Consider the following 12,609-nt stretch of genomic DNA (forward strand, 5'->3'; position numbering starts at 1 on the left):
TGGTATTTATGCTAAAGAGCTGAAAACTTACATCTACACAAAGACCTCCACACATATGTTCATAGTAGCTTTATTCATAAGGGGGCTAAAACTTGGAAGCAACCAACATGCCCTTCAGTAGGTGAATGGATAAACTGTGGTACAGACAGACTATGAAATATTATTCAGTATTAAAAAGAAATAAGTTAACAAGCCATGAAAAGACATGGAGGAAATGTAAATGCATATTACTAAGTGAAGGAAGCAAATCTGAAATGGTTACATACTATATGATTCCAAGTATATGACATTCTAGAAAAGGCAAACCTATGGTGACAGTAAAAAGATCAGTGGTTGCCAGGGATTGGGCAGGGGAGAGAGAGAGGAATAAGTGGAGCACAGAGGAGGATGTTTAGGGCAATGAAATTATTCTGTATAATACTATAATGGTGGGTATATGTCATTATACATTTGTACAAACTCATAGAATATAAAACTCCAGGAGTGAACCCTTATGTTCTTGGACCTTGGGTGATGATGACATGTCGACATAGGTTTATCAATTGTAATAAATGGGCCACTCTGGTGTGGGATGTTGATAGTATGGGGAGCTATGCATCTGTGCGGTCAGGGAATATATGGAAATTCTCTGTGTTTTCTGCTCAGTTTGGCTGTGAACCTAAAACTGCTTTCAAAAATAAAGTACATTTTAAAAAAGCATTGAACTGAATGAAAACCAAAAATGCAAAATATCAAAATTTGTGGGACACAGCTAAGGCAGTCTTGAGAGAGAAACTTGTAGCACTAAATGCATACATTAGGAAAGGGAGAAAGTCTCAAAGCATTCATCTAAGCGCCCCTTCAAGAACCTAGAAAAAGAAGAGCAAAATAAACCCAAATGAAGCAGAAGGAAGGAAATAAAGATAAGAACAGAAATCAACAAAGTTGAAAACAGAAAAGCAATTTAAAAAATCAATGCAACAAAGAACTGGTTATTTGTAAAGAATAAGAAAATTGAGAAACCTCCAGCAAGATTGATACACAAAAAATAAGATGGAGGACGCACATTGTCAGTATCAGGAATGAAACAGGGTATAACACTACAGATTCTGCAGGCATCAAAAAGATAATAAGGGAATAATGCTATGAATAGTTCCATACACACCAATTTGACAACTTAGATGAAATGAATCAAATCTCAGAAAAATAAAAAACTTCCCAAGTTACCCAATCTGAAAGAGATAATTTAAATAGCTCTATAACTATTAAGAAAATTCAATTTGTAGTTTAAAAATTCCCCCCAACCCCCATCTCCCTGAAAAAAAGTCCAGGTCCAGATGATTTCACTGGAAAATTCACACCAATTCTACACAATCTCTTCCAGAAAACAGAAGAGAGGTAACACTGATACCAAAACAGATAAAAACAACACAAAAAAAAGAAAACTGCAGACCAATATCACTTACAGAAAAAAAAATCCTTAACAAAATATTAGCAAATAGAAGTCATCAATATATAGAAAGAATTATACACCACAGCCAAGTAAGGTTTATTCCATGGGTGCAAGTCTGGTTCAATATTCAAAAATCAGTTTAATCTATCACATTAACAGACTAAAGGAGAAAAATCACATGATTACACTAATTGTTGCAGAAAAAGCATAAGACGAAAGTCAACATCCATTCTTGATTAAAAACTCTCAGAAGAATTGAATTAGAAGTTACTTTCTCAACCTGTTAAAGACTTCTATTAAAAAACCTACAGCTGACATTATACTAATGATAAAAGCCTGGAAATGCTTTCCCACTAAGACTGGGAACAATGCAAGGATGTCCATTCTCACTACTCTTGTTCAACATACTGCTAAAGTTCCAGTCAATGCAATAAAGCAAGAAAAAGAAATAAAAAGCATACAAGTCAGAAATGAAGACATACAAGTGTTCTTATTTGATGACATGTTTGTCTATGTAAAAAAACCTCAGGGAATCTATAAAAAGTCTCTTACAACTAATAAGTGAGCTCAGCAAGGTCACAGGATACAAGATAAGTACTCAAAAATCTTTTGTATGTCTATGTATTAGCACTGAACACGTAAGCACCAAAATAAAAAATAAATACAATTGACAGTCGCTTAAAAAATAAACACTCTACAGCACTGTAGGATAACTATGGGCAACAATACCATATAGTTTTAAATAACTAAAAGGAGGATAATAAATGCACCCAACACAAAGAAATGATAAATATTTGAGATGATGGATATGCTAATTACCCTGATCACTATGCAATGTATGTATATCATCATATACCCTATAAATATGTATAATTATGATGTATCAATTAAAATATGTATAGTTTAAAAAGAACACTCAGATGTAAATCTAATAAAATATTAATAGAACTTGTATGCTGAAAGCCTGATGGCAGAATCAAAGATCTAAATAGAGAGACGTCATGTGTTCATGGATTGGAAGACTTAATCTAGAAAAGATGTCAATTCTCCTCAAATTGACACACAGGTTTACTTCAATTCTTATCAAAATCTCAGGAAGCTTTTTTGTAGATATAAACAAGAGTATTGTAAAATTTATATAATGCAGCAACAAAACTAGAACAGCTAAAACAATTTTGAAAAAGAACAAAAGTTGGAAGGATCAGTCTACTCTATATAATGACTTATTATTTAGCTACAGTAATCGAGACTATATAGCATAGGCAGGGGGATGGACATACAGATCAGTGGAACAAAAAAACAAACCCAGAAACAGACTCACATAAATATGCCCAACTAATTTTTGACAAAGATGCAAAAGAAATTCAAAGGAGGAAGGACAGATAACTTTTTCAACAAATGTAGCTGAAGCAACCAGACACTCAGAGACAAAAAAACCAAACCAAAGTTTCACGCCTTGTTAAATAATGGACTCAGAATGGATCATGAACGTAAATTTAATGTAAAATCATAAAACTTGGAAAAAGCATAGGAGAAAACTTTTGGGATCTAGTGCTAGGCAAAGAGTTCTTGGATTTGACACCAAAAGCACAATCAATAAAAGGAAATACTTATATATTGCATCTTATCAAAATTTAAAACTTTTGCTTTGCAAAAGGCTCTTAAGAGGATGAAAAGCCAAGCTATAGGCTAGAAGAAATACTTGCAAACCACATATCTGAAAAAGGACTAATATCTATGATACATAAAAATTCTCAAAACTTGACAGTTTAAAAAAATCCAATCAGAACATGGGCAAAAGACATGAAGGGATAGCTCATCAAAGAAGATATACAGAAGAAAAATAAGCACATGAAAAGATGTTCAACATCATTAGCCATCAGGGAAATGCAAATTAAAACCATAATAAGCTACCACTACATACCAGAATGGCTAATATGAAAAATAGTGAAGTGATAATTACTCAAGGTGATGGATACCCTAAATACCCTGACTTGCTCATTACACTATTCTATGCATATAAAATATCATATGTACCTCAGAAAAATGTACAAATATATATCAGTTTTTAAAAAAGAAATGAAAAAGGTAACTCAAAGGAGTTCTTTTTAAAAAAGAAATGAAAAAGGTAACTCAAAGGTAACAAAAGAGTTCTGTAGCTTGTGATGGTGGTTATACAAATATAAATGTGTTAAAGATGCATAAAGCTATAAAAATGAATTCATGCAAAACCTGGTGAAATGTAAGGTCTGTAGTCTAAAAAACTGTATTTGCCAATGTCAATTTCCTGGTTTTGATAATGAAATATATAATTACATAAGATGTTAGCATTAGGGGACACTAGGTGATGGGTACATGGCACCTCTCTGTATTATTTTTGCGACTTCAAGTCTATAATTATTTCAAAATAAAAAATTTTAAAAATAGTGACAACACCAAATGCTGGTGAGGATGCAGAGAAACTGGATCACTTATACATTGCTGGTGGGTATGTAAAATGCTACATTTACTCAAGAAAACAGTTTGGCAGTTTCTTTAAAAAGTAAATATGCAACTACCATATGATCCAGCAATTACACACTGGGCATTTATCCCAGAGAAATGAAGACTTAGGTTCAAACAAAAACATGTATACCAATGTTTATTGCAGCTTTATTCATAATACTCAAAAACTAGAAACAATCTACATATCATTCAAAGTGTGAATGGTTAAACAAACTCTGGTATATCCATGTCATGGAATACAATTGAGCAATTTTTAAAAATATATTAATATAAGGAACAACCTGGATGAATCTCCAGATAATTATGTTGAGTGAAAAAAAGCAATTCCAAAAGATCACATACTGTTTGATTCCATTTAGATAATGTTCCTAAAAACAAAATTTTAGAAATGTAGAGTGGATTAGTGGTCACCAGTGGGCTAAGGAGCAGGGTGGGCATGGGAGGGAAGCAGTGTGACTCTAAAGGGCAACAGGACGGATCCTCCTGGTGATGAAATTTTTCTGTACCTTGACTATATCAATGTCAACATCCTGATGTGATATTATACAGTTTTACAAGATGTCAGTAATAAGAGAAACTGGGTAGAGGGCATAGAAAGTCTCTGTGATTTCTTAAAATTGCATGTAAATTTACAGTTATCTCCAAATAAAAAGTTTAATATAAAAAAGTTAATCTGAATCTACTTCAAATCTGTTTCTGTCATCTGAAATAATGATTGCTTCCAAAAGTCTTCTCTTTGCTATAATTTTGTTATCAGCCCAAAGCTTAAAGTTTCTGAGTTAACGCTGAGTATTACAAACATTTAAAGGAAACATACCTAGCACCTTAGGCCAAAATATCTGCTCAAACAAAATTTCCTGCAGAAATCTCATCAAGGACACATATTAGCTTACAAAATAATTAACTGCTTAGATATCATTGATATGTTCTTGCTAATACTGCATACTAATTGAGATTTTTTTGGTTTTGTTTTATTATTGTTAAATTCCCTCAAATTATTTATTTCCCTTCAAAGAGCTATGGGAAATTTCTTTTTTTAGTTAAAAAATTTCATCTGTAAAATGAGTATATTTCATTAATAGTTAAACAAAAGGCAAAGTTTCCTCTCCCTAGAGGAATCTTTGTTGTCCAGTCCTCTCCCAGAGGAATATTTGTTGTCAGTTTATTTCCTTCCATATCACTTTTTCTGTATTTCTAAACAAATACACAATTGTGTGTGTGTGTGTGTGTGATTTCTTTTTTTACAAAGGTAGGAACCATACTGTTTATACGGTTCTTCAAAATTTTTCCTGCTTTAAAATGTTTTGAAAATTCACATATCGGTATGTTTAGATTTAATTTAGCTCATTCTTTTCAACTGCCTCACAGCATTCTGCTATTGATGTATCATAGCCTAACCATTCACCTACTGACACTTAGGATGGTTCTAATACTTGCTATTGCAAGCAATGTAGTCATTAAGTGAAAATCCTTGTACGTGTTTCTTTGAGCACACATGAGGTTATTTCTCTAGGATAGAAACTTAGAAGTAGAACAGGAGCTTTCAATGTGTGGTCAATACTGCTGTTTGGCTGAACCGATACCTGTTTCCATCTATTTTCAATGTTCTCCCCTCCTGCTTCCCACAGCAAAGGCTGGAAAAGCTGGAAACTCACCTTCCTCACTCTGTTTGCAGCAAGGGGTGACCATGTGGCCTGGTTCTGGCCAATTAAACATCAGCAAAGTTTTCTGGGTGGTCCCTAGGAACGTTTTTTGCGTTTTTGCTTTCCAGGTAAAAGGAATACACAAGACTGGCACTGTCTCCTTTTCCTGCCCTAAAGGTGGCTGTGGTGTTCTGGGGGGGTGGCAGTCATGGTATAACATGAGGGAAAACCAGGAGAATCACTATGATGTTGGCCCTAGTATCAATGAGTTGCTGAACCAAAGCTATCAGCAGCCTCCCTCAGACAGCTTATTATGTGGGAAGAATAAACTCCTATTGGTTTAAGCTGCAGCTAATCTGGTTTTCTGTTACTTGCAGCCAAATGTATTCCTAATTGATTCAGTATTAAATTACTCTCTAAAAACTCTGTACTCACTTTATTCTCTCACAAAAGTCTATTAAGTCATTTTCCAAACCTTTGTCTACTTTGAATATTGGCAATCATTTAAATGTTCAACCAAGCTGATGCATGAAAAGGTTTCACATGAAGTAGAGCACCACTTCAAATATTTATTGGCCATTCAGATTTCTTCCTCTATGACTTTCTTGTTCCTAACTCCTGTCCACTTTTCTACTGACTGTTGGACATTTTCTTACTAATGTGTAACAGGAAACTTCCAGACTGCAAAGTAGGCTGAGTTAAACTTACAGGGAAATTTGTCTCTTTATCTTGACATGATCAACCAAATCAAACACAACTGTCAGATATGAGCATTCTGTGACAGGCCAGGCTGGCAGTGACAGTCATCTCTGAGTTGTGCACCACCACGTGGCAATGTGTCAAGAAGTAATTCAACTTGGTGCAAAACACCACAGCCCATGCTTAGTGCTTCCTTTGTAAATCTGTATCTAAAGAAAGATTTATGGAATCACCACACACTGTTGAACCAGGCAGAGACTTTAATGTACATCATCTCTTTGAACCCTCAGGTCACACCCCAGAGGTAGTCATTACTATTCCTATTTTAGAGAATAAATGATGAAAGTAAACATGTAAAAGCAATAGTTTCTTTCCTATTATAAAACTTAAAATATTCCAGGCCCAATATTTTTTAAAACAAAGTAATTGTTTATCTCAAAATAAATTATGTAAAATAATGTAAATTTATGCAAAACTGTATTTTACATAATTTTATGGGCCCATCTGAAGATATCAACACGCTTAAGCTAGAAACATTGCTGAACCTATTTACTGGTTTATAAATCTGAAGAAACTGTTCCAACATTTGGCTCTAGAGTCTATTGCCACATTACAGGTAAACAAAATTATTTCCATTTTTTTAAGTGAAGAACTAAATTGAGTAGGATTTCAATGCTTCAGCAAGAAGGACCTACTAGCCAACCACCCCACCCCAGGGCTGCAGGTAAAGAATTCCTCTAATCCGTTAACAAACAACCAATCTGACACTGGCAAACAAAATAGGCTGCTAAAGATAATAAAAGATTGTCATGAAAAGTAATGTAAACAAGTTGAATAGAACAAGCACTATCCTGGAGTATTTGTATATGGTTTGGATTTTGGATAGATTGATTCTTTGTTTTAAAAATCCTAGCCGCTAGAGGAAAAGGGAAAGTTGGCAGAGCTCCTGCTCCTGGAGTCAGGTGGGGGGCAGCAGGAGGTCTGAGGCTCTGAAAATATTTCCCTGCTTTGTGCCACACCTCTCCTCAAAGAGCTGTGGATTCTCTCTGGCAAAGCATCACACAAAGCATTCAATCTACAGCTGGTAAGGAGCACAGGCAAAAAACCTCCTTGATGCCTCCAACCAAATGCTCCCTGAGGGCACACACCCAGCCAGGGCTCCAAGAACTAACAGCTCCTATGGCAGGAAGGCCAGATCACCAAGCAGCTGCCCACTTGGGTCCCAGAGAAATACGGAGATTTACCTGGAGCACTCTCTTGCAGAATTTTTTAGACCATCTGAAAGGCACAGAAAAATGCCTGAGAGAGTCTGAATTCTTTATGTTACATAAAAGAAATCCAGTCCGCAGACGCATACCATGTTTGTGGTCTACGAAAACTGCAAACAGGTAAACAAATGCCCAACCTGAGGATACCTGCTGGTTCCTTCCATTTTTCTGATGGGCTTGCCCAGTGGCCTCTGCCTGGGGAGAGGCAGAATATTCCCCTCACTCCCACCCAGATTTCTAGCAGGGGCTGCACACCTCACCCACTGGTTCAGCAAAGGTAGGAGCCCCTAGAAAGAAATCTGACTCGTCCCCAAAGCCGGTTGTGGCCAGCTCTGGCCTGGAGAGGGGTCATGGGTCCTGGCGGGCTGCACCTGACCTCAGTCCAGGTGTTCACGAGGCGCATGACAGGAAGAGAATGAGGCAAGCTTTAGTCACCAGAACAAAACAAGCCAGATTCCTTGACCCTTCAAAATAGTCTGTCCAAGCCCCAACACACTAGAGGCACAGAAAGCTCCAGGCATGCAAGAGAGGGGGACACGCCAAGTCTCTAAGTGGGAATATAGACACCAAGAGAAAGGGCCAAAAGGAAACAGAATGGGGGGCTGGGGTCAAAATGTGCCAAAATCAAACCAGGCACAGCAGCACAGTGCTGGCTGAGCCCTTGGCCAGCTCTCTGGGAGGGGACACTCCTGGCACCATAAGGGCTCCACAAGTGCCCTTTAAAGCTCGGTCCTAAGAGGGTCCTGGAAGGGCCAGGCCTTGTAAGTCCTCCCAACAGGCTGGTGGCCCCGAGACAGCAAAGAGTGGAAAAGGGAGAAAGTGGGGATGGCTCCGAACTGCCTTCTCTCCCCCACAAACTCCAGCACTTGCACAACCAACTAAACACACACAGACACATGGCCTCATTGTCTGATACACAGGAAGGCACACACAGGTTCGTGGTTAGGTGCACAGCCTCATTGTGTGTAATTTACCCCCCACACACCCTCCCAGTAGAGGTACACAACACATTCAATCTGCCAGTTGGGTGGTGTAGTCACACAATGATACACACACACAAACTCTGTCAGGAGTGAACAGACATAGAACCTCTCCAGGCTCACGCTCACGCACACACATTCCACAACCCCTCGATCAGGCCCATACAAACCTCTAATACACACAACACAAACTCACAGCCTGTCAGGAAAAAAAGCACTCACAACGTCTCCGTTAGGTTCGCAAACCCTTACAATCTCACAACCTCTCTGTGAGGTGCACACACACCCTTACAATCGCTCTGTCCGCGTGTGCACACACACACACACACACACATAACACACGTCTGTGTTAGGTGTACACACAGGCTCACAACTTCTCTGCGGGCGTGCGCGCCCACAAACTCACAACCTCCCGGTTAGATGCACACACACTCGCTCCCAGTCTCTCCGCCAGCCCCTGCACACTCACACTGGCTCGGTCGGCACACGCACTCTGGCAGCCTCGCGCTCCTCCGGGCGCACCCCACACCCACGCACCCTCCGGGCCCTGTGCACCCCTCCCCCAGGCCCGTGCCGGCGCCCGGCAGCGAACTCCAGCGACGCGGGGTGTGCGCACGCCCCCGGCCAGCGGCCGCCTGCGCCCCTCCTCACCTTTCTCGCCCGCGCCCGGCACCCGGCCCTCGTCCTCCTTGGGGTTGGTCACCTGGGTGATGATGGCCGGGCCGTCCATGGGTGCGCGGCGCGGCGGCCGCCCGCTGGCCCGGCCCCCCGCAAGCCAAGCGCGCGGGGGCGCGGCGCGGGGGGCGCGGGGGCGCGGCGCGTGGGGGCGCTCGCAGCCGCCGCCTGGGCGCGCCCGCCGCCCGGCCCCGCGCTCTGGGAGAGGCGGCCCGGGCCCGCGCCCCAGCTCCCGCCGCCGCCGCCGCCGCTGGGCTCGAGCGGCCGCCGCCTCGTCACCATGAACCCCGGAGCCGCGCCCGGGAGAGCAGCGCACGGGGAGGCGGAGCGGGAGGCCCGGCGCCGCTGGAAGCGGGAGCGGGAGGGCGAGGGGGAAGGAGCGAGCGAGGGCGGGAGGGCGGGAGAGAGGGAGGGAAGGAGAAAGGAAGGGAGGGAAAGAAGAAGGGCGGGCGAGTGGGTGTGTCCCGGCCCGGGGACCGGCCTCCGCCGCGGGCTCTGCCCGCTCGCCTGCTCGCCTGGTGGGGGAGAGGGGAGCGGGGCCCACACGGGGTGAGTGGAGGGCGGAAGGGGGCGGCCGCGCGCGCGGGGGCCCGGGGCAGTTGAGTGGGGCTCGGGGCTCGGGGTGTAGCAGACGGCACGGGGGCTGGGGGGGTAGAAGTGAGGGGTGTCAGGGAGGCCTGGGGTGTGAGAGATGTGGGGAGGAGTCTGAGGCCGATGGGTGGGGTGAGGGGAGCGGGGGAATTCGCGGGAGCCCGCGGGGGGCAATGGCAGGATTCGGAAGGGTGAGGTGTGGGAGCCCAGGGGCCGAGGGGGCATGGCATGGAGGCAGGAGCGAGGAAGGGGGCCCGAGGAGGGATATTTACCGCGAGGAGGCGCGGGAAGGGCTGGGCGGAGGTGCTGGGCGAGGGGCGTCCCGGCGAGGGAACCGAGGGGCCTGGGGCGTGAGTGCGGAGGGAAGTGGTGTGCAGAAGTGGGGCTGCCCAGAAGCGGTCTTGACACCCAGACGGAAGAGCCGCAGAGGGGCCCGGGCACGGCGCTGCTGTGATGGAGGCCGGGAACGTGGGGAAGGTTCGGAGAGGCCCAGGGCTGCGCTGCCCGGCTTGAGGGGTCGCAGGAGTGAGCGAGATCGGGAGTGATCCGTGCAGAGAGGGGATCTGCGGACCGGGCCAGCGGCTCAGGTCGTGCGGATGCTGGCGGGACTCGCATCAGCATTCGGCCCCAGAGCCCGTGTGAGGGGCTGCGGGTCCTGAAGGACCAACCTCCTGTACGTGAGGGTTCATGACTGAGGAGGGCCTGGGCAGTGGGCATTTTCGGGTGCCGTGCAGCAAGGGGACCGGGGGAGTCCGTCGAGGGCAGAAGAGCGGAAGGCGCTGGTGGCAAACCGAGCCTGGCAGGGGCTGTGCTTGTGCAAGGCAGCCGGCCACTGTCAGGCCTAGGACGACGGCCAGAGCGTGGGAGAGACAACAAAGTGCCCCCTCAGCCTGGGAGCGTCGGGGTCCTTTGGCGCCCGCGTCGTCAGCTTCCAACTTACAGGCCACACTCAGCCCAGTAAGCCAGGGGGCGGGGTAGTGCCGCAGGAGGGTGGGCCCGGGGGCGGGGCAGGAGAACTCGCGCGCGCTCTCCACCAATCAGGAGGGCCTGGGCGGGCCTACAGGGCGCGACGTCGGTGGGCAGGGTTCAGTGGGCGGCCTCAGGCGAAGAGCTGCCTGCCAAGCCCTGCCAGGTTGCGCGCGCACTTCAGGCCTTGCGGTCACGTCCAGCTTTTCTGTGGCTTCCAGCAGGCGAGGCCAAACAGGATCTTTCTCACTTCCCCACATCTCCTGGATCCTGGAGCTGGATGCAGTCAGGTCCCGTGCTCACCGGAGGAACCGGCGAGCGTCTCCAAAGTATTAAAGGACACTTCCGGAAGAGCCTTTGGCCTGTGGTCAGCCTGCAGACCTCGGTGGTCTCTACCTGTAGGAGCCCCATGAGGGTCCAGGTGTGGGAGACAGTCCTGGGACAGGGCTCCTGCGGCCAAGGCAGGTGGGAAGGCACTTCAGGGGAGCTGCTGTAAAAGGTAGCTGGTAGGCAAGAGGGGGGCGTTCTGCTCCAAATCCAGGACCTCCACTGGCATTCTGGCTGTGTGTGTGTGTGTGGGCGGGACCAGGTGCCAGTTGCCCTTGGGGGGTACTCACGTGTGTAGCTGCTTTTCCAAGGGCACCTTTGGGACCCCAGTGAATCACCTCATGGGGTTGATCCATGATGGTGGAAGAAGTGCCCTTTTAGTCAGTAAGGCAAGCCCCAGTGTAATAGCCCAGGCTCCAGGGCATGCCCTTCTTAATTCTCCCAAGTACAGATCACATTAGGGCCCCATGGCACGCAGCATTTCCCTTGTTCTAATGCTCTTCACATTTGTTATGAGGATGTGACTGGCCTGGGACCTGGTGAACTCAATTTCCTAGAAAATAAAAAATAAAAAGACTTCTGAATTCTAAGGGGTCAGAGAAGGATCTTCCAGAGATTGCTGAGTGGGGAGGGCCTGGGGATATGGTTCTACAGTTTTTGGTCATAAACAAAAAGATTAGCATCTCTGCTGCCTGGTTGATGAAGCATCCCAAATAGTCCATCAGCGAGGGCAAAGTGATGGGAACATTCGGAGTCACTGATTCACATGCTTGAGGGCTGGATCCCTTATTTGGGAGGTGGGAGGTACTTCCAGAGCTTCTGTTCACTTAGTGAAGTCTGGGAAGCTCAGAGCTCAGTGGAACAGGGCTAGAGGAAGTCATTTTCATATATAGAGTCTTTTCTGTTTGGCCTCTTTTGTAGCAATGACTCCCCAGGACCCTCCAGTAACAATTTTCCCTTACCTGCATCCCCCACCATCCTCAGGATCCTAAGATCACCTTGAAGAAAAACCCTTAGCTTCGCCCAAGTCTTTGTTTCAGGCTCAAGCAAGAAAACAACTTGCTATCTTTTAAGTCCTTGTTCCCCTCAATTATGCTGTTTGATTTATTGTTTATTTTATCAATATTAATAGAATCAAATAAAAATATCACCTATAGCCCTATCACCATCCCTTAGTCAATCTCGAATTTCCTCCATTTCTCCCTGTCTTTGCCTATATGCTGACATAATTTTGTGTAGCTATAAAAAAGCCATGTTTAAAATTATAAGGTTAGCATTTTCTTATGTGGTGACATAATTGCTGTAACTACCATTATAAGTGATTGCATAATACCTTACTGAAACAGTCTTAAATAACACAGTATTTTGGTTTTATACATGAAAGAAAGATTCAAAAATTGTTGGGACAAGTGACTATCCATGAGGAGAAAATATATCTTTATCCCAGTCCTTACAGTGTATTCAAGATAGATTGAATAATTAAATATAAAAAATTAACATAAATAAATACACCAGAACAAATA

General features: G+C 44.4%; 1 protein-coding gene and 1 long non-coding RNA gene across 2 annotated transcripts in view; one reads left to right on the forward strand and one right to left on the reverse strand.

Moving 5' to 3' along the window:
• Nucleotides 1-9,581, reverse strand: part of CTDSPL (CTD small phosphatase like) — a 118,637-nt gene extending 109,056 nt beyond the window's left edge. The window contains exon 1 of the mRNA XM_007971771.3: nucleotides 9,179-9,581. Coding sequence (XP_007969962.3) covers nucleotides 9,179-9,257 — 79 coding nt within the window. The 5' untranslated portion in view covers nucleotides 9,258-9,581. The remainder of the gene's footprint in view (nucleotides 1-9,178) is intronic.
• A 332-nt stretch (nucleotides 9,582-9,913) lies between these two features.
• Nucleotides 9,914-12,080, forward strand: LOC119620694 (uncharacterized). Its single transcript, XR_012095534.1, has 2 exons — nucleotides 9,914-10,750; nucleotides 10,981-12,080. It is a non-coding gene; the product is annotated as an uncharacterized lncRNA (long non-coding RNA).
• The last annotated feature ends 529 nt before the right edge of the window (nucleotides 12,081-12,609 follow it).

This window comes from Chlorocebus sabaeus, chromosome 15, assembly GCF_047675955.1.
Source record: "Chlorocebus sabaeus isolate Y175 chromosome 15, mChlSab1.0.hap1, whole genome shotgun sequence".
NCBI lineage: Eukaryota > Metazoa > Chordata > Mammalia > Primates > Cercopithecidae > Chlorocebus > Chlorocebus sabaeus.